The sequence below is a fragment of the Heterodontus francisci genome, chromosome 16, assembly GCF_036365525.1.
Source record: "Heterodontus francisci isolate sHetFra1 chromosome 16, sHetFra1.hap1, whole genome shotgun sequence".
Lineage (NCBI taxonomy): Eukaryota > Metazoa > Chordata > Chondrichthyes > Heterodontiformes > Heterodontidae > Heterodontus > Heterodontus francisci.
The window spans coordinates 60,397,959-60,418,063 of record NC_090386.1 but is presented as its reverse complement, the minus strand read 5'-3'; the positions used below and the strand labels follow the sequence as shown (position 1 = coordinate 60,418,063).

Here is a 20,105-nt window from a genome sequence, read left to right as displayed (position 1 = left end):
ACTGGGACTGTATTCTCTGGGGTTTAGAATAATGAGAGGTGATCTCATAAAAACTTACAAAATTCTTAAAGGGATAGACAGGGTAGATGCAGAAAGGATGTTTCCCCTGGCTGTGGGGTCTAGAACCAGGGGACACAATCTGAGAATAAAGGGCAAGTCATTTTGGACTGAGATGATGAGGAACTTCTTCACTCAGAGGGTGGTGAACCTTTGGAATTCTCTGCTACAGAGGGTGGTGGAAGTTCAATCACTGAGTAAGTTCAAGACACAGATCCAGAGATTTCTAGTTGCTAATGACATCAAGGGATATGGGGATAGTGCGGGAATATGGCGTTGAGGTAGACAAGCAGCAATGATATAGAATAGCGGAGCAGGCTCGAAGAGCTGAATGGCCTACTCCTGCTCTTTATGCTCCTATTCGGGGGCAAACCCACCTTCACTGGGCCTGGAAACCATGCAGCGATTTTGCGTGGCCCAGGCCCTTAACAGTCCTGGACAGGACTTCTACCCCTCTGTGTAAAATTCCGGCCCTGGTTTACTGTCTGCGAGAATACATCAATGTGATTGGCTGCTTACTCTGCTTGCTGACATCACTGCTGCTGGACAACGGAGATCCCCTCGACTTGGCACCAGAATTAAACTGCCAGCAGGAAAGGGGAAGTGGTGCCACAGAGATCGCAAAATCTTTGTGGGCTGCTTTCTTCAAGATCAGCGGCGAGTACTTGGCTTCTCCGCTGACTGCAAAATCTAGCCCAATATTTGGAGACGAGGATGAAATGAAGAATGCAAATCAGGTTCCAGTGCACAGAAGGACTGCCCTTATCCACTTATACACACAGTTGTGTCTTGAGACCCCAGCACCTGGGAATGTCCAAGGAAAAAAATATACTGCTTTGGATACTGTTGGGGGGAAAGGCCTCTCAGGGGAAAGCAGCAACAGCTCAATTCATTGGCACCACGGTTGGCTCTGCTGCACAGGGGAGGAGTAACAAGTGTGGGAATGCAATAGTTATAGGGGATTCAATTGTAAGGGGAATAGATAGGCATTTCTGTGGCCGCAAAAGAGACTCCAGGATGGTATGTTGACTCCCTGGTGCTAAGGTCAAGGATGTCTCAGAGCGGTTACAGGACATTCTGAAGGGGGAGGGTGAACAGCCAGTAGTCGTGGTACACATTGGTATAAACGACACAGGTAAAAAAAAAAAGGATGAGTTCCGAAAATAGAGAATATAGGGAGCTAGGAAGTAAGTCGAAAAGCAGGACCTGAAGGTAGTGATCTCAGGATTACTACCAGTGCCACGTGCTAGTCAGAGTAGAAATAGCAGAATATATCGGATGAATACGTGGCTGATGGTGTGAGGGGGAGGGTTTTAGATTCCTGGGACATTGGGACCGGTTCTGGGGGAGGTGGAACCAGTACAAACTGGACGGGTTACATCTGGGCAGGAGCGGGACTGATATCCTAGGGGGAGTATTTGCTAGAGCGGTTGGGGAGGGTTTAAACTAAAATGGCAGGGGGAGGGGAAACTTTGCAAGGAGTCAGAGCGGGGGGGATCAAATACAAGAACAAAAGACAGTAAGGGGAATAAGAAAAGTGATAGGCAGAGAAATCAAGGGCCAGAATCAAACAGGGCCACAGTGAAAAATTGTGGGAAGGGGACAAGTAATGTTAAAAAGACAAGGCTTTGTGCCTTAACGCGTGGAGCATTCGCAATAAATTGGATGAATTAATCGTGCAAATAGATGCAAATGGGTATGATATAGTCAGGATTACGGAGACATGGTTGCAAGGTGACCACGGATGGGAAATGAACATCCAGGAGTATGCAGTATTTAGGAAGGACAGACAAAAAGCAAAAGGCAGTGGAGTTGTATTGCTGGTTAAAGAGGAAATTAACGCAATAATGAGGAAAGATATTAGTTCTGACGATGTGGAATCTGTATGGGTAGAGATGAGAAACACTAAAGGGCAAAAAACGTTAGTGGTTGTTGTATATAGACCCCCAAACTGTAGTGGTGATGTTGGGAATGGCATTAAACAGGAAATTAGAGGTGCATGCGATAAAGGAACATCTGTAATTATGGGTGAATTTAATCTGCATATAGATTGGGCAAATCAAATTAGTCACAATACCGTAGAGGAGGAATTCCTGGAGTGTATACGGGTTGGTTTTCTGGACCAATACGTTGAGGAACCAACTAGAGAAGAGGCCATCCTGGACTGGGTATTGTGTAATGAGAGGAATAATTGACAATCGAGTGGTGCGAGACCTCTTGGGGATGAGCGACCATAATATGATAGAATTCTTCATCAAGATGGAGAGTGACGTAGTTGATTCTGAGACTAGGGTCCTGAAACTTAGTAAAGGAAACTACGAAGGTATGAGGCCCGAGTTGGCTATGACGGATTGGGAAACGTTACTTAAAGGGATGATAGTGGATAGACAATGGCAAACATTTAAAGAGCGCATGGATGAACTGCAACAATTGTTTATGCCTGTCTGGCATAAAAGTAAAACGGGAAAGGTAGCCAAACCATGGCTTACAAGGGAAATTAGAGATAGCATTAGATCCAAGGAAGAGGCATATAAATCTGACAGAAAAAAAACAACAGACCTGAGGATTGGGAGCAGTTTAGAACTCAGCAAAGGAGGACCAAGGGATTGATTAAGAAGGGGAAAATGGAGTATGACGGCATGCTTGCGGGGAACATAAAAACTGACTGTAAAAGTTTCAATAGGTATGTGAAGAGAAAAAGATTAGAGAAGACAAATGTAGGTCCCTTACAGTCAGAAACAGGGGAATTTATTATGGGGAACAAAGAAATGGCTGACCAACTAAATGCATACTTTGGTTCTGTCTTCACAAAAGAGGACACAAATATCATACCAGAAATGTTGGGGAACACAAGGCTTAGTGAGATAGAGGAACTGAAAGATATCAGTATTAGTAGAGAAATGGTGTTGGGGAAATTGATGGGATTGAAGGCCAATAAATCTCCAGGGCCTGATGGTATGCATTCCAGAGTACTTAAGGATGTGGCCCTAGAAATAGTGGATGCATTGGTGGTCATCTTCCAAGATTCTATAGACTCTGGAACAGTTCCTACAGATTGGAGGGTAGCTAATGTAACCCCACTACTTAAAAAGGGAGGTAGAGAGAAAGCAGGGAATTATAGACCAGTCAGCCTGACGTCGGTAGTGGGAAAAATTCTAGAGTTCATTATCAAAGATTTTATAGCAGATTACTTAGAGAACAGTAGTAGAATCGGGCAGAGTCAGCATGGATTTACGAAAGGGAAATCATGCTTGACAAATCTACAAGAATTCTTCAAGGATGTAACCAGTAGTTGATGAGGGGGAGCCAGTGGATGTGGTTTATTTGGACTTTCAGAAGGCTTCCGACAATGTCCCACATAAGGGATTAGCATGTAAAGTTAAAGCGCGTAGGATTGGGGGTAGTGTATTGTGATGGATAGAAAATTGGTTGGCAGACAGGAAACAAAGAGTAGGGATAAATGGGACTTTTTCCGAATGGCAGGCAGTGACTAGTAGGGGACCCCAGCTATTCACAACATACATTAATGATTTAGATGAGGGAACTAAGTTTAATATCTCCAAATTTGCAGACAACACAAAACTGGGTAGGAGGGTGAGTTGTGAGGAGGATGCAGAGAGGCTTCAGGATGGTTTGGACAAGTTGAGTGAGTGGGCTAATGGGTGGCAGATGCAGTATAATGTGGATAAATGTGAGGTTATCCACTTAGGTAGGAAAAACAGGAAGACAGATTATCTGAATGGCTATAATCTGAGAGAGGGAAATATGCAGCGAGACCTTGGTGTTCTCGTACACCAGTCGTTGAAGGTAAGCATGCAGGTGCAACAGGCAGTAAAAAAGGCAAATGGTATGTTGGCCTTCATAGCGAGAGGATTTGAGTACAGGAACAGGGATGTCTTGCTGCAATTATACAGGGTCTTGGTGAGGCCACAGCTGGAATATTGTGTGCAGTTTTGGTCTCCTTATCTGAGGAAGGATGTTCTTGCTGTTGAGGGAGTGCAGCGAAGGTTTACCAGACTGATTCCTGGGATGGCAGGAATGACGTATAAGGATTGAGTCAGTTCGGATTATATTCGCTGGAGTTCAGAAGAGTGAGGGGGGATCTCATAGAAACCTATAAAATTCTAACAGGACTTGACAGGGTAGATGCAGGAAGGATGTTCCCGATGGTGGGGGAATCCAGAACCAGGGGTCATAGTCTAAGGTTACAGGGTAAACCTTTCAGGACTGACTTGAGAAGAAATTTCTTCACCCAGAGAATGGTGAGCCTGTGGAATTCGCTATCACAGAAAGCAGTTGAGGCCAAAACATTGTATGTTTTCAAGAAGGAGTTAGATATAGCTCTTGGGTCAAAGGGATCAAAGGGTATGGGGCAAAAGCGGGAACAGGTTTCTGAGTTGGATGATCAGCCATGATCATAATGAATGGTGGAGCAGGTTCGAAGGCCCGAATGGTCTACTCCTGCTCCTATTTTCTATGTTACATGCCCTACTTTATGATGGAGGCAGTGACAGAGTTGTGGTTTCGCATTTAGACAGGAAAGCCTACCCTTGGCATTTTTAAATAAATTCTCTGTATCTTGCTGCAGCTATGACTGACTTTCCTCTCCCACGGACTAGCATATGCTGTGGATGCAATAAACAACCACCAACATGCTCACCAAATTCTGGTATTCCAAGGTATGGACAGATACAGTGCACACTGAATACAATAGGGGGAATTTTAACCCTCAGAAACATATGTATTTGGGTCAAGTGAGATGTGGAAATTTAAAAAATCTCAGACCTGACCTCAACCTGCCTATTTCTCGCTTAACGGATGCAAGGCATGGACTCCTAGGAGGCAGGTTGGTCATTTAAGTGTTATAATGAGGCTGCGTGCCTCAGATTTAACCTGCATTCCAGGTTTCTGGGTCTCTGGAAACTTGGCAACCAAAGGGAGTGAGGATTGCTTTGCGGAACAGATAAGAGCCGTTACAGCACAGTGTGTGGACCAGGAGAAGTAGAAGTGTTTCACCCACCAAGCTTACCTGCCTGTATTGGAAAAACCCCTTTCCTACAGCAATCAGACCCCCACTGGGATTGCCGACCACCAAACCCTCCTCCCTTCACGCCCCATCTCCGGGATCAGTAACCACCCTCACCACTGGATCGTGACTTCCCCCACAGTACTAGTTATCCATCTGCAGGCTCCCTATATGCTCCTGGGCTACTGCCTCCTCCAAAATGCTCCACAACCAAAAGGGAGCCAAGCCGGTCGATTAGACTGACTTCCAGGCAGGGAACCTGCTGGAAAAAAAAGATGCACGCCGTGATGTTAAAAAGGCACAACGTGTGGGAAAACCCAGACTTACATGTTTCCCAACCAAAACTTCTCCCTCTGCTCACAAAACCCACCCTAGTCAAGATCGATACAATGTGCCTGTCCAGCCCCCAGTCATATGGGCCGCTAACAACACTGGAAAGAATTAGCAGGAATAGATAGTCTTCACTGGTGTCTTTTAAGGAACATATTTCTTTAAATCATATAAGTCTGTATTTGTGAACCTTGTTTGAGTATATGTTTATTCTTTATAAAGCCAGTATTGAATTTTCAGAGAGCAACAGCATGTTGGAATGAGACTAAATAACTTGGTGCACCTATAGCATTCCACTGACTTCAGTGAAATATTCAGAACTGACTTTAAATAATTTCCTTCTATGACAATGATATCCAATAGAAATTGCTGACTATGGCGGCACAGTGGCTAGCACCGCAGCCTCACAGTTCCAAGGACCCGGGTTCAATTCTGGGTACTGCCTGTGTGGAGTGTGCAAGTTCTCCCTGTGACCGTGTGGGTTTTTGCCGGGTGCTCCGGTTTCCTCCCACTGCCAAAGACTTACAGGCGATAGGTAAATTGGCCACTGTAAATTGCCCCTAGTGTAGGCAGGTGGTAGGGAATATGGGATTACTGTAGGGTTAGTATAAATGGGTGGTTCTTGGTCGGCACAGACTCGGTGGGCCGAAGGGCCTGTTTCAGTGCTGTATCTCTAAATAAATAAAAAACTAAAAATAAAAAATAAAATAAAATAATCACTGGGTGACTATGGCAACACCTTTTTAGCCACATACACTGATATTAGTTATCACCTATGTTACACACCACTTTAACAGATAACCAATACGCAGTAACCAAGGAAGGAAAGCACACTCAATTATCAAAAAAAAACTCGCATTCTGCTTTTCATCTTAACAATTTACCAACAAATGCACAGGAAAGATAAAGTACAATTCATATGTCATGCAAATTTGAGTACTGAGATCACAATACTGACAATGTAGGCAATACTGCCCTCTCAGCATTTTATATATTATTTTCAACTAAATAATATTTATTTTTGAATTCTACCTGAAATCATTGGTCACTTTTTTTATATATATATTGCAACTAATTGATCTCAAGAGATGAGCTCCTGCAATTTTCTTTCAAACTGGATATCTTTCCTGCTATTCTTTTGCTTACCTGCTTCTATGCTATTCATTTTGTAATATAAATGCTCAAGAAACAGTGTGCAGCGTTACCACAACAACAGTCACATGGTTACCAGAGCCATTATAATAAATGAGATGAAACTGTTGAACACCCTCTTTCCAAATTATTTTCCTTTTATGGCTTTGGCAACATATTTTAGAAGGCATTTGCTATTTGATGTTACTCTGTCATTGGATGTCTTAGTAATAAGACTACCAGGGACTAATGAGCATCAGGTACCACAGTCCAATGAAAAGATGAGATTCTTCAGTGAAAACATTCAGACAGAACAATCATTGTGCTCAAAAACAATGGACAATAGCTACCATGGAAACAATTGCACAGTTACCAAAAATAAGCAGAAACCCACAGAATCTCAGGGCTGGATTTTATATGCCAATTGGACAAGGGATGGGAGGCAGGAGGAATGGTAAAATTAAGGCGGAAGATGTCAGAAGGGAAGCCAGACGCCTTCACATCTTGACAGGATATTACGAAAGGCGACTGGCTGGCGGGAAGAGGTCACACTGGAGTGAGGTGGGAAGGTAATTAAGCCTGTTAAACAGGCAATTAACACCAATTTTACCAGGATTTTTGAATTTTCCACAAGTGCAAACTAAAAATGGCACTTCAGAGCCTGACCAACAAGGTGGAGGCTTGGCGGGGTGTCAGTGTTAACTGCAGTCGGCAGCCATTGCGAGTGGCAGTGTGGCTTGGCAGGGAGCATGGAACTGGTAGTAGTAATTGGGAGCAGGAACCAACTTGCCTAGCACAGTGGGGGCATTCCGCTTGAGTGCCCTCCTGGACCTGACACCTTTATCTACGGAGCAACGGGGGTGGGAGGCCCAGATAATTGAATGTAGCTATTTGGTATAGGCCTCTTTCACTCAGGCTTTGAGACCTCCAGTGAGCAGGAGCATCAGAGAGGGAGAGAGCTGCAGCCACAGGCAGCAGCAAACACAGGGGTACCAGGATCAGGAGCCTGGAAGGGTGCACGGAGGAGGACAGCACAGTGGGGGACGCAATCAGCCACGCACACAGACAACAATAACCTCTAGAGGAGGGTTTACTGTTTGAGGCTCAACTTCCTACAAATGTCAGAGCAGCAGGAGGCTGTTACCGAGCTGTGTGCCATGATGGCAGATGACCTGAGCTCTATGGGGAGGGGCGGGCACCCAATGCCTGTCAGATTGAAGGACACCGTGGCAATGAATTTCCCTGCCTTGACAATTCCAGGGATTTTTTGGGGATACGTGTGGGATCTCTCAGTCTGCAGCTCATTGCTACATTAAGATGCTCACCAATGCCATGTTCGAGAGGGCCAGCCAGTATCCGGGAAGTCAGGCTGAGGTTTTCGGATTCGGACCATCGTTGGATTCCCTCAGATGAAGATTGACATCAACTGTGCACATGTGGCCATCAAGGCTCCCACAGAGCAGGCAGCGGCCTTAATCAACAGGAAGGGCTTCCATTTGCTCAATGTACAACTGGTCTGCAACCACCGCAAACTGATCCTTTAGGGCTGTGTAAGGTTCCCAGGAAGCTGCCACGTCTACATACTAAGCCAGTCCCAGGTGACCAACCTTTTCAGGCACCCCCCCCCCACCGCCCCCACCACCACTCAACTTCAAGGATGGATGATGAGGACCACCCATTGAAGAGATGGCTGCTGACACCTGTGAGGGACCCAAGCGCAGATGCAGAGGAGAGATACAACAGCTGCCACAGGACAACCCAAGTGTTCACTGAGCAGGCCATAGGCCTTTTGAAGATGAGGTTCAGATGCCTGGATAGATCTGGTGGAGGCCTCCAATAAACCCCAGCAAAGGTCTTGCGTTTTGTGGTGGTGTTTGGTGCTCTGCACAATTGGCGCTATAGAGGGGAGAAGTTTTGCACAATGAGGACATCCTGGAACGTAATGCCTCCTCAGATGATTAAGGATATGCAGGGGGATGCTGACTAGGCATAGCAGGACGAAGACCCCAGGAGACAGTCGGCAAGATGCGATGAGACACCCACAGGGGAGGCTCGTGCAGTGTTAATAGAGGCATGTTTCACATTAGCCTTACATTAGCCATGCTTAATCAATAAATCTTCCACCTTCTGCAGATCCATTGCCATGTTCTTAATTGCCCTTACAAACATAAGAATTAGGACTAGGAGTAGGCCACTTGGCCCCTTGAGCCTGCTCCGCCATTCAATAAGATCATGGATGATCTGATTGTAAACAACTCCACATTCCTGCCTACCCCCGATAACCTTTCACCCCTTGCTTATCAAGAATCTACCTCTTCCATAAAAATATTTAAGGCCTCTGCTTCCACTGCCTTTTGAGGAAGAGCGTTCCAAAGACTCATGACCCTCAGAAAATATTTCTCCTCATCTCTGTCTTAAATGGGCAGCCCCTTATTTTTAAATAGTGACCCCTAGTTCTAGATTCTCCCACAAGGAGAAACATCCTTTCCACATCCACTGTGTCAAGACCCCTCAGGATCTTATATGTTTCAATCAAGTCGCTTTACTCTTCTAAACTACAGCAGATACAAGCCTAGCTTGTCCAACCTTGCCTCATAAGACAACCCACTCATTCCAGCTATTAGTCTAGTACACCTTCTCTGAACTGCTTCCAACACATTTACATCCTTCCTTAAATAAGGAAACCAATACTATACACAGTAATCCAGACGTGGTTTCACCAATGCCCTGTATAACTGAAGCATAACACCCCTACTTTTGTATTCAATTCTCCTTGCAATAAATAATAACATTCTATTAGCTTTCCTAATTATTTGCTGTACCTGCATACTAACCTTTTGCAAGTCATGTGCTAGGACAGCCAGATCCCTCTGCATCTCAGAGTTTTGCAATCTCTCATCATTTAGATAATAGATTTATTTTTTATTCTTCCTGCCAAAAAGGACAATTTTACATTTTCCCACATTATACTCAATTTGCCAGATCTTTGCCCACTCATTTAACCTATCTATATCCCTTTGTAGCCTCATGTCCCCTTCACAACTTACTTTCCTACCTATTTTTGTGCCATCAGCAAATTTAGCAACCATACCTTCAGTCCCTTTCTCCAAGTCATTTATATAAATTGTAAAAAGTTGAGGCCCCAGCACAGATCCCTGTGGCACACCACTCATTACAGCTTGCCCACCAGAAAATGACCCATTTATGCCTACTCTCCATTTCCTGTTAGCTAGCCAATCTTCTTTCCATGTGAAAACGTTACCTCCTAACTATGAGATTTTATTTTCTGCAATAAGCTTTGATGTGGCACCTTATCAAATGCCTTCTGGAAATCTAAGTACAATACATCCACCGGTTCCCCATTGTTCACAGCACGTTACTTCTTCAAAGAACTCCAATGAATTGGTTAAACATGATTTCAGTTTCATAAAACCATGTTGACTCTGATTACCTAGAATTTTTCTAAGTGCCTGCTATAACATCTTTAATTATACCTTCTAACATTTTCCCTAAGACAGATGTTAAGCTGACTGGCCTGTAGTTTCCTGATTTCTGTCTCCCTCCCTTTTTGAATAAAGGAGTTGCATTCACTATTTTCCAATCTCATGGAACCTTCCCCCAATCTAGGGAATTTTGGAAAATTAAAACCAACGCACCAACTATCTCATTCTTCACTTCTTTTAGCACCCTAGGATGAGACTCGGGGACTTATCATTTTCCTGCAGCCATTATCACATGAGGCAATAGCATGGGACCTCACTCAGTGTACACCTTATCACCACACCCTTTGTGGGAGCCAGAAAACTGTTAATGACCCAATGTTTAAAGAAGTGAAACATTCTTTCAGTGGTTCACGATATCACATTTCAATTCAGACAAGTACACATCAAGGTGACATCTAATATCAGGATCTAACCCCTTGCAACCCAATTGCAGCTAAGTGGACTTTTCCATTCTGTTGCGGGTGCTCCTACATGGTGCTGTCCCTGTGCTGTCTGTTGAGGTGGAGGCAGGCTGCTGACCTTTCTGTTCAAGGGCTTTCGATGACCGTAGTGGTCGTCCTCCAGCTGCCTGTGGTCTGGAGGGCCCCAGCATATTGAGGGACTCCTCTACAGATGCAGGAACCCCCTCTCTCTCCATTGCTTCATGAGACAGTAGTGTCACTGTCAGAGCGGCTGAGGAGCCAATGTCCACACCAGGTGAGTGCTGAGAGGAGTGAATGATGCTGCATACAGCTGCTCCTCCACCCTTTCAAAGATCGACTGACATTACCCTCTTACCTGAGGAGTCCGAGACCTGGCGATGGCTCCAGGTGTCTCGTTCCCCTCTTGCACAGCCATTGATCCACAGAGCTCATGGAGGTGACAATGGTACGCAGCTCCGCACGATTTTTCTAGCATCCACTGGGTGGTCTGCTGGATATGGCTCTCCATGAGGGTTGCCAGTCCCTTGATAGAGGAAGCCATATGCACACGCGACAGTGACATAGCAGCACTCATGGCTTGGATGGACCTTTCCATCATCCGCGTATGGATGCACATAGCCTGTAGAAGCTCCGCCAGATGTTCCCGCATCTCATGCTGCAGCGCCAGCATCTGCTGCCTTGTGGATGACTTGGAGGTATATCAGCAGCCTGAAGCTGAACAATGCTGAGCCCTCCCACAGTCCTGAGCGTGAATGACCTCGGCTGTTACTGCCTCTGTCAGCTGCTTGGGCGTGTCTGTGCTGTGTTCACCAGATTGTGACCCCGCTACTGATCTGACAGTATCTGCGCTGGTGGAGGGCTGGAGAATGGTGTGATTGTGCACCCTCTGAGGTCTCCTCCTGCTCCTCAGAGGTGGGGGCAGTCTCCCAGGCTCGGTGGATAGATGCTCTTGTCTGCGGCTGGCAAGAAAAGTAAGACTGATGAGAGCTATAAGCTTTGCAACATGCCCTTCTAATTAGATCATCTGGAGCTCTATGTGGCCATGGGTACAATGCTGTGTTCTCGCCAGTAGGCCACTCACTCTCTCAGGGCTCCACATCTGTCTCACCATCTGTAATAGCCTGGCCTGCCTCCATTCCACCCAGCTCCAGTGCCTCTTCCTCCCCAGGAATCAGGATGGTCATGCAGGTCACGCTGCCTCCAGTTCTGGGCATTTCCCGATTATTATGAGCTCTTTTCTGCAAACACATACATTCCCATTGTTAGTCACCCATCAAAGAGAAGTATCGCTCCTATGTTGATGGCAGCCTGACTGTCCAACGTGGTGTTACAGGCAAGCCTCCTGCATGAGGCCAAACAGCACATGCTGTGTCGGAGTCATCTCTGCCTGACTAATGTCCTGCACAGAGTGACTGACATGTAGGTGACAGCCAATCCAATGCTGAGCCTGGGCATTTCCACCTACAGGGTGAGCACCCGCTTCTCCTATCTCTTATTCACCTTCAGTCACATTTAAGGATGTCAACTTATATAATGTGCTGCACTCACCTTGCCAGACTGCATCAGGTCATTGACCCTTTCTCAGCACTGCAGCCAGGTATGAGGGACAACTGCATGGCTGCTGACCACCTCTGCAACCTCCACCCAGGCCTGCTTGGTCCGCAGCGCCACTTTCCTCCTGCTGTCCTGGGGGAACAGGATTTCCCTTCGTTCCCTTACAGCCTGGAGCAGTAGCTCCAGGGAGGCATAAGAACACAAGAAATAGGAGAAGTGGAGCATATGGCCCATCGAGCCTGTTCCACCATTCAATATGAACATGGCTGATCTTAGGCTTCAATTCCACTTTCCTGCCCGCTCCCCATATCCCTTGATTCCCTGCAAAACCAAAAATCTATCTATCCCAGCCTTAAATGTATTCAATGATGGAGCATCCACAAGCCTCTGGGGTAGAGAATTCCAAAGATCCACAACCCTTTGAGTGTAGTAATTTCTCCTCATCTCAGTCCTGAATGATTGGCCCCTTATCCTGAGACTGTGTCCCCATGTTTCCTGACTCCCTGACAAGTGGGAACAATCTCTCAGCTTCTATCAAGCCCTTTCAGAATCTTGTCTCAATTAGCTCGCCTCTCATTCTTCTAAACTCCAGAGAATATAGGCCCAATTTACTCAGCCTCTCATCTTATCCCAGGAACCAATTTAGTAAATCTTCACTGCACTGCCTCCAATGCAAGTATATCCTTTCTTAAATGTGGAGACCAAAACTGTGCACAGTATTCCAGGTGTGGCCTCATCAAAGCCCTGTAAAATTTTAGTAAGACTTCTTTATTCCTGTACTCCAATCCCTTTGCAATAAAGGCCAACATGCCATTTGTCTTCCTAATAGCCTGCTGTACCTGCTTGTTAACTTTGTGCATTCCTTGTACGAGTACCCCCAAGTCTCTGAACATCAATATTTACCAGTTTCATACCTTTGAAAAATGATTCTGCTTTTTTATTTTTATGACCAAAGTGAACAACTTCACACTTCCCTACATTATACTCCATTTGCCACCTTGTTGCCCACTCACTTCTCTTTGCAGCCTCTCTACATCCTCCCCACAGCCGAGAGAATGGCTACCCAACCTGAACTCGACGGGACCCAACGACATGTGTCGGGTTCAGGTTGGGTCGGGCACACTCTATCACCACCTCCAGTAAGTGGCTCCAATGTTAATGTAATTTTTGGACTAGAAAGGTTGTTTAGTTACAGTTTTTTAAGCTTGTGCAGATAAGTAACAAAGTGAAAAACGGAAGCTAGGTTAACTGATGGTCGGGTCGGGTCGGGCAGGGCACAGGAAAAAAAAATGAAAGGACTCAGGCCGGGTCGGGCTCGGGTTGGATGTGGTTCTGTTGGGCTTGGGTCGGGTTTCATTTGCAGACCCGAGCCGGCCTTTACCACAGCGCACCTTTCCACCGAGCTTTCTATCATCAGCAAACTTAGATACATTACTCTCTGTCTCTCCATCCAAGTCATTCAAATAGAATGTAAATAGCCGAGGCCCCAGCACTGATCCTTGCAGCACTCCACTATTCACTGCCTGCCAACTTGAAAATGCCCCATTTATGCCCACTCTCTGCTTCCTGTCTGTTAACCAATCCTCTATGCACACTAATATATTACCCCCAAGACCATGAGCCTGTATCTTGCCTATTAATCTTTTATCTGGCACCTTATCGAATGCCTTTTGAAAATCCAGGTATACAACATCTACTGGTTCCCCTTTATCTACCCTACTAGTTACATCCTCAAAAAACGCTAATAAATTTGTCAAACAGGATCTCCCTTTAGTAAAACCTTGCTGATTTGTTCTAATCATACTATGCTTTTCCAAGCGCAATGTTAAGACTTCTTTAATAATAGTTTCAGGATCTTCCCAACGACTGATATTAGGCTGACTGGCCTGTAGTTCCCTGTTTTCTCTCTACCTCCTTTCTTGAAAAATGGCATAACATTTGCCAACTTCCAATCTGATGGGACCACTCCTGAATCTAAGGAATTCTGGAAAATCATAGCCAGCGCATCCACTATCTCTGCAGCTATCTCTTTTAGCACCCTAGGATGTAGGCCATCTGGTCCCGGGGACTTGTCAGATTTTAGTCCCTCAAGTTTCTCCAATACTTTTTCTCTGCTGACATCAATATCCTTAATTTCCTCACTCCTTTTAGCCCCAAGATTACTGCCTATTTCTGATATGGAACTTGTGTCTTCTACTGTGAAGACAGACACAAAATATTTGTTCAATGCCACTGCCATTTTCTCATTCCCGATGATGATTTCTCCTGTCTCTGCCTCAAAGGGACCAATGTCTACTTTAGCTACTCCCTTTTTATGTACTTATAAAAGCTCTTACAATCTGTTTTTATCTTGCTGGCTAGTCTACTCATTCTATTTTTCCCCTTTTTATCAACATTTTGGTGACCCTTTGCTGGTTTCTAAAACACTCCCAATCCTCAGACTTGCTACTATTTTTTGCAACATTGTAAGCCTCTTTTAGTCTAATACTGTACTTAACTTCCTGAGTGAATCACGGATGGGTCTTACTTGAAGAGTTTTTGTTTTTGAACGGAATGTACTTTTGTTGAACCCTTCAAATTGTTTCTTTTAATGTTTCCCACTGTTCATTTACCGCCATACCTTCCAGTATATTTACCCAATTAACCGCGGCCTGTTCTCCCCTCATACCTTCGTAATTGGCTTTGTTCAAGTTTCAGATTCTTGTTTGTGATTGAAATGTTTCATTTTCAAACTTAACATGAAATTCAATGGTATTATGATCACTATTTCCCAGTGGATCTTTTACTATGACATTACTCATTAACCCTGCTTCATTACCCAATACAGGATCTAAAATAGCTTTTTCCCTTGTCGGTTTTACTACGTATTGCTCCAAGAAACTGTCACGAAAGCATTCTACAAATTCATCTTCTAGACCACTGTTGCCAATTTGATTGTCCCAGTCTATATGCAGATGAAAGTCCCCCACAATTAATATATTACCTTTTTTACACGCTCCAATAATTTCCCATTTAATGTTCTGTCCAATAACATAACTACTGTTAGGGGGCCTATAAACTACTCCCCCCAGCGTTTTCTGACTCCTGCTATTCCTAATTTCTACCCAAACTGATCCCACTTCGTGATCTTCCGAGGCCAGATCCCTTCTTATTACTGTCCTTATGCCATCCCTTTCTATCAGGGCTACCCCATCTCCTTTGCCATTCTGACTGTCTCTCCGAAATATTATGTACCCTGGAATATTCATTTCCCAACCTTGATCTCCCTGTAACCAGGTCTCAGTAATGGCAATTAGATCCAGATCATTTACCTCTATTCGTGCTACTAGTTCATCTACCTTATTACAGGTGCTTCATGTTTGCAGATATAGGAACTTTAATTTCATTTTTTAACCTCTATTCCCTTCAATGACATAATTTGCCAATGTACAATTTTTGTTAAACTTTCTGTCCCTTGCTGTCCCATTCTGTTGGGAGTTACCCACATCACTATCCTGAATTGCTGAATCTTGGGGTTACCGCTGATCAAGCTTCGGCCATTTCTTCACTTTGTGCTCCTCCAGAGCTCTCTCACTACTCCCTCCGGGGCTGCTACATTATCCTGTGCTGCCTGGCTTTTAAAGATGATGCCAGTGATTGAGACTCCAGAAACTGCGCCCCCCCCCCACCCACCCGGCAGCTTGCCGGTCCTTAAGTGGCTGGCCCCGATATCGCGTGTGATACTCCACCTGCCACCCGTTTTCTGTCCTGGCGGCAGGAATTGCTGCTTTACGTAAAATTCAGCCCTCAGTTTCTGCCTTGGCATGGCTTTGCTCGCAAGAAATTTCTCAATCAAATACAAGTCAGTTTAGTCATATGATTAATTTCAGGCAATAAGATTGCTGGAAAATGAAATGAATACAATGACTAAGTGATCACTACAGGTTAATGAAATTGCTTTAAAACAACATTAAGAGTTGAAACAAAAACAAGAAATGCTGGAATCACTCAGCAGGTCTGGCAGCATCTGTGGAAAGAGAAGCAGAGTTAACGTTTCGGGTCAGTGACCCTTCTTCGGAAGGGTCCGAAGGGTCACCGACCCGAAACGTTAACTCTGCTTCTCTTTCCACAGATGCTGCCAGACCTGCTGAGTGATTCCAGCATTTCTTGTTTTTGTTTCAGATTTCCAGCATCCGCAGTATTTTGCTTTTATTAAGAGTTGAAAGACTCAGTGCTGTATCTCTAAACTAAACTAAACTACTTTAGGATAATAAATTGCCAAATATTGTTAGAAGAGGCCAGGTGATCACTAGTGCTCCAAAGAAACATATATAGTAGATTTACTTTTGAAACAGTGCTCAAGCTGACAGTATTGCTGTGGTCATGTCACAAAACTAAGCAGAGCTTCACATAGTAGACTGGTAACACAAAGTGACAAGCGAGTTATGGTCGATCGTACAAGTGGGTATAAAAATCTTCCTTCATTATCCTGGATGCCAGGGGCTTGTTTCGTGAAACTATTAGCTGTTGCTAACAGACTAATTTTAATACTGTTTAATTATATCTCACTTTGCTTTATTAGTCATAGAGTTATACAGCACAGAAACAGGCCCTTCAGCCCATCGTGTCCGTGCCAGCCATCAATCACCTATCTATTCTAATCCCATTTTCCAGCACTTGGCCCGTAGCCTTGTATGCTTATGGCAGTTCAAGTGCTCATCTAAATACTTCTTAAATGTTGTGAGGGTTCCTGCCTCTACCACCCCTTCAGGCAGTGTGTTCCAGATTCCAACCACCCTCCGGGTGAAAAAACTTTTCCTCAAATCCCCTCTAAACCTCCTGCCCCTTACCTTAAATCTAAGCCCCCTGGTTATTGACACCTCCGCTAAAAGTGTCTTCCTATCTACCCTATCTATGCCCCTCATAATTTCGTACACCTCAATCTGGTCCCCCTCTCAGCCTTCTTTGCTCTAAGGAAAACAATCCAGTCTCTCTTCATAGCTGAAATGCTCCAGCCCAGACAACATCCTGGTGAATCTCCTCTGCACCCTCTCCAGTGCAATCACATCCTTCCTATAGTGTGGCGACCAGAACTGTACACAGTACTCCAGCTGTGGCCTAACTAGCGTTTTATACAGCCCCATCATAACTCCCCTGCTCTTATTTTCTATGCCTCGGCTAATAAAGGTAAGTATCCACATGCTTTCCTAACCACCTTATCTACCTGTGCTGCTGCCTTCAGTGATCTATGGACAAGTAAACCAAAGTCCCTCTGACCCTCTATTTCCCAGGGTCCTACCATCCATTGTATATTCCCTTGCCTTGTTCGTCCTCCCAAAATGCATCACCTCACACTTCTCAGGATTAAATTCCATTTGTCACTGCTCTGCCCATCTTACCAGCTCATCTATATCATCCTGTAATCTAAGGCTTTCATCCACAATATGTATGACACCACCAATTTTTGTGTCATCTGCGAACTTACTGATCATATCTCCTATATTCACGTCTAAATCATTAATATACACTACAAACAGCAAGGGTCCCAACACTGATCCCTGCGGTACACCACTGGTCACCGGCTTCCAATCACAAAAACAACCCTCGTCCACCACCCTCTGCCTCCTGCCACCAAGCCAATTTGCCAAATTGCCCTGGATCCCATGGGCTCCTACCTTCTTGACCAATCTCCCATGCGGGACCTTATCAAAAGCCTTACTGAAGTCCATGTAGACTACATCAACTACTTTACCCTCATCTACTCATGTAGTCACATCCTCAAAAAATTCTATCAAATTTGTTAGTCATGATCTCCCCCTGACAAAGCCATGCTGACTAGCCTTGATTAATCCCTGCCTCTCCGAGTGGAGATTAATCCTGTCCCTCAGAACTTTTTCCAATAGTTTCCCTACCATTGATGTTAGACTCACTGGCCTGTAATTACATGGTTTATCCCTACTACCGTTCTTGAATAATGGTACCACATTCGCCATCCTCCAGTCCTCTGGTACCTCTCCTGTGGCCAGAAAAGATTTGAAAATTTGTGTCAGAGCCCCTGCAATCTCCTCCCTTGCCTCACATAGCAGCCTGGGATACATCTCATCTGGGCCTGGGGATTTATCCACTTTTAAGCCCGCTAAAACCACTAATACCTCCTCCTTTTAATGTTAATTGGTTCAAGTATATCACAATCCCCCTTCCTGATCTCTACACCTACATCGTCCTTCTCCATTATGAACACAAATGAAAAGTAATCATTTAAAACCTCACCTATGTCCTCCAACTCCACACACAGATTGCTACTTTGGTCCCTACTCTTTTCCTGGTTATCCTCTTGCCCTTAATATACTTATAAAACGCCTTGAGAGTTTCCTTTATCTTACCTGCCAGTGTTTTTCATGCCCCCTCTTCGCTCTCCTAATTACTTTTTTTCAAGTACCCACCCCCCCCCCCCCCCACCCTTTCTATTGTCCTCTAGGGCCTCCGCTGTTTTCAAAGCTCTGAATCTGCCATAAGCCTCCTTTTTATCCTGATCCAATCCTCTATATCCCTTGACATCCAGGGTTCCCTGGACTTGATGGTCCTACCCTTCACCTTTACGGGAGCATGTTGGCCCTGAGCTCTCACTATTTTCTTTTTGAATGACTCCCACTGGTCTGATGTAGACATTCCTACAAGTAGCTGCTCCCAGTCCACTTTGGTCAGATCCTGTTTTATCATATTGAAATCGGCCTTCCCCCAATTCAGTACCTTTAGTTCCAGTCCATCTTGGTCCTTTTCCATAACCACCTTAAATCTTAAAGTTATGGTCACTATCCCCGAAATGCTCCCCCACTGACACTTCTACCACTAGTTTGCCTTCATTTCCCAAGATTAGATCCAGTACTGCCCCTTCTCTTGTAGGACTTTCTACGTGCTGGCTCAAAAAGCTCTCCTCGATGCACTTTAAGAATTCTGCCCCCTTTAAGCCTTTTGCACTAAGACTATCCCAGTTAATATTGGGGAAGTTGAAATCCCCTATTATTATTATACCTCTCTGAGATTTACCAACATATCTGCTCCTCAATACCTCCCTGACTGTTTGGAGGTCTGTAGTACACTGAGTTATAAAGCACAAGGATTGGTTTATATCCCCCATTATTTGATGCAAGCTGTCTTTATGCTTGCTCCAGGCTCCTATATGGAAATTAAATAAGATGGATTTTAATATTGAATTCATAAGCTGACCTCAGCCTTACATAAATGAGCCACAGAGCTAACAGGATTTTAGCACACTGACTGAATATGAGCACAAGAAAATATAGTCAAAAATTATCAATGGCTGATGCCAAATAGAAAGAAAAGCTGTCCTTATTACTTTATTTAAGAACAGGAGTGCAATCAAAAATAATGGCTGCTAAGCCAGAGAAGGATATATTAGGAGAGGTGATCATATGCTTGATCAGTGACGTGGGATTTACAGAGGTTGATAGTAGCAACTGAGGCTAATATAATCAGTCGTCCTACTTTACAGGGCTTCAGTCACATCTCTGCTGCACAGCAGCCAGCATCTACTATATATATATATGATTTATGCATGGCAGAGACCAGAAAAAAAAATGAAAGACGATGTTTACATTTATTTATTCTGATGGAACAACTGTGGTGCTAAGCTGTCCAGCAGGGCTGGTTGCAACATACTGCAGAGCTCATTCACAACATCTTTATGTCACTTGGAGCCTCCTTAAGCACTACTCTTCTGTGAGTTCAAGGAAACTGTATTTTTAGCGCAGGGTTGTCCAACCTTTTCGCGTGGGGGGCCACATTACAATTTTTGTCTTACATGGGGGCCAGTGAGACAATTTCAGAAAGATAAAGGCATTAAAAAATTATCTTACTATTAAATCAAAACAGCAACAAATGTGCATTTCTGTGAACAAGCTTTAAATGAGAAGATTCATTTATTGACTTACTTTCTCATCACTATGTTGTACATTGATTTAGTGCAATACCTGGCATTTCTTTGCTTGCACAAGTAGTCAATGTCTGCCCGCACACTTGTAGCAATGCGGAGTATTCCGGATAGATAGTCATCTGTCAAGAGTGATCTTGATCTCTCGCTCT

General features: G+C 44.5%; 1 protein-coding gene across 2 annotated transcripts in view; it reads right to left on the bottom strand.

The window, feature by feature from the left end:
• The window catches only part of jph2 (junctophilin 2), a 135,553-nt gene that overhangs the window by 8,270 nt on the left and 107,178 nt on the right, over positions 1-20,105 (bottom strand). Inside the window, exon 5 of one of the 2 annotated variants that reach the window (XM_068048250.1) lies at positions 674-747. The exons of the other annotated variant lie outside the window; for it this stretch is intronic. Coding sequence (XP_067904351.1) covers positions 709-747 — 39 coding nt within the window. The 3' untranslated portion in view covers positions 674-708. Of the gene's footprint in view, positions 1-673; positions 748-20,105 lie in introns of those variants that run through there. 2 annotated transcript variants of the gene reach the window in all.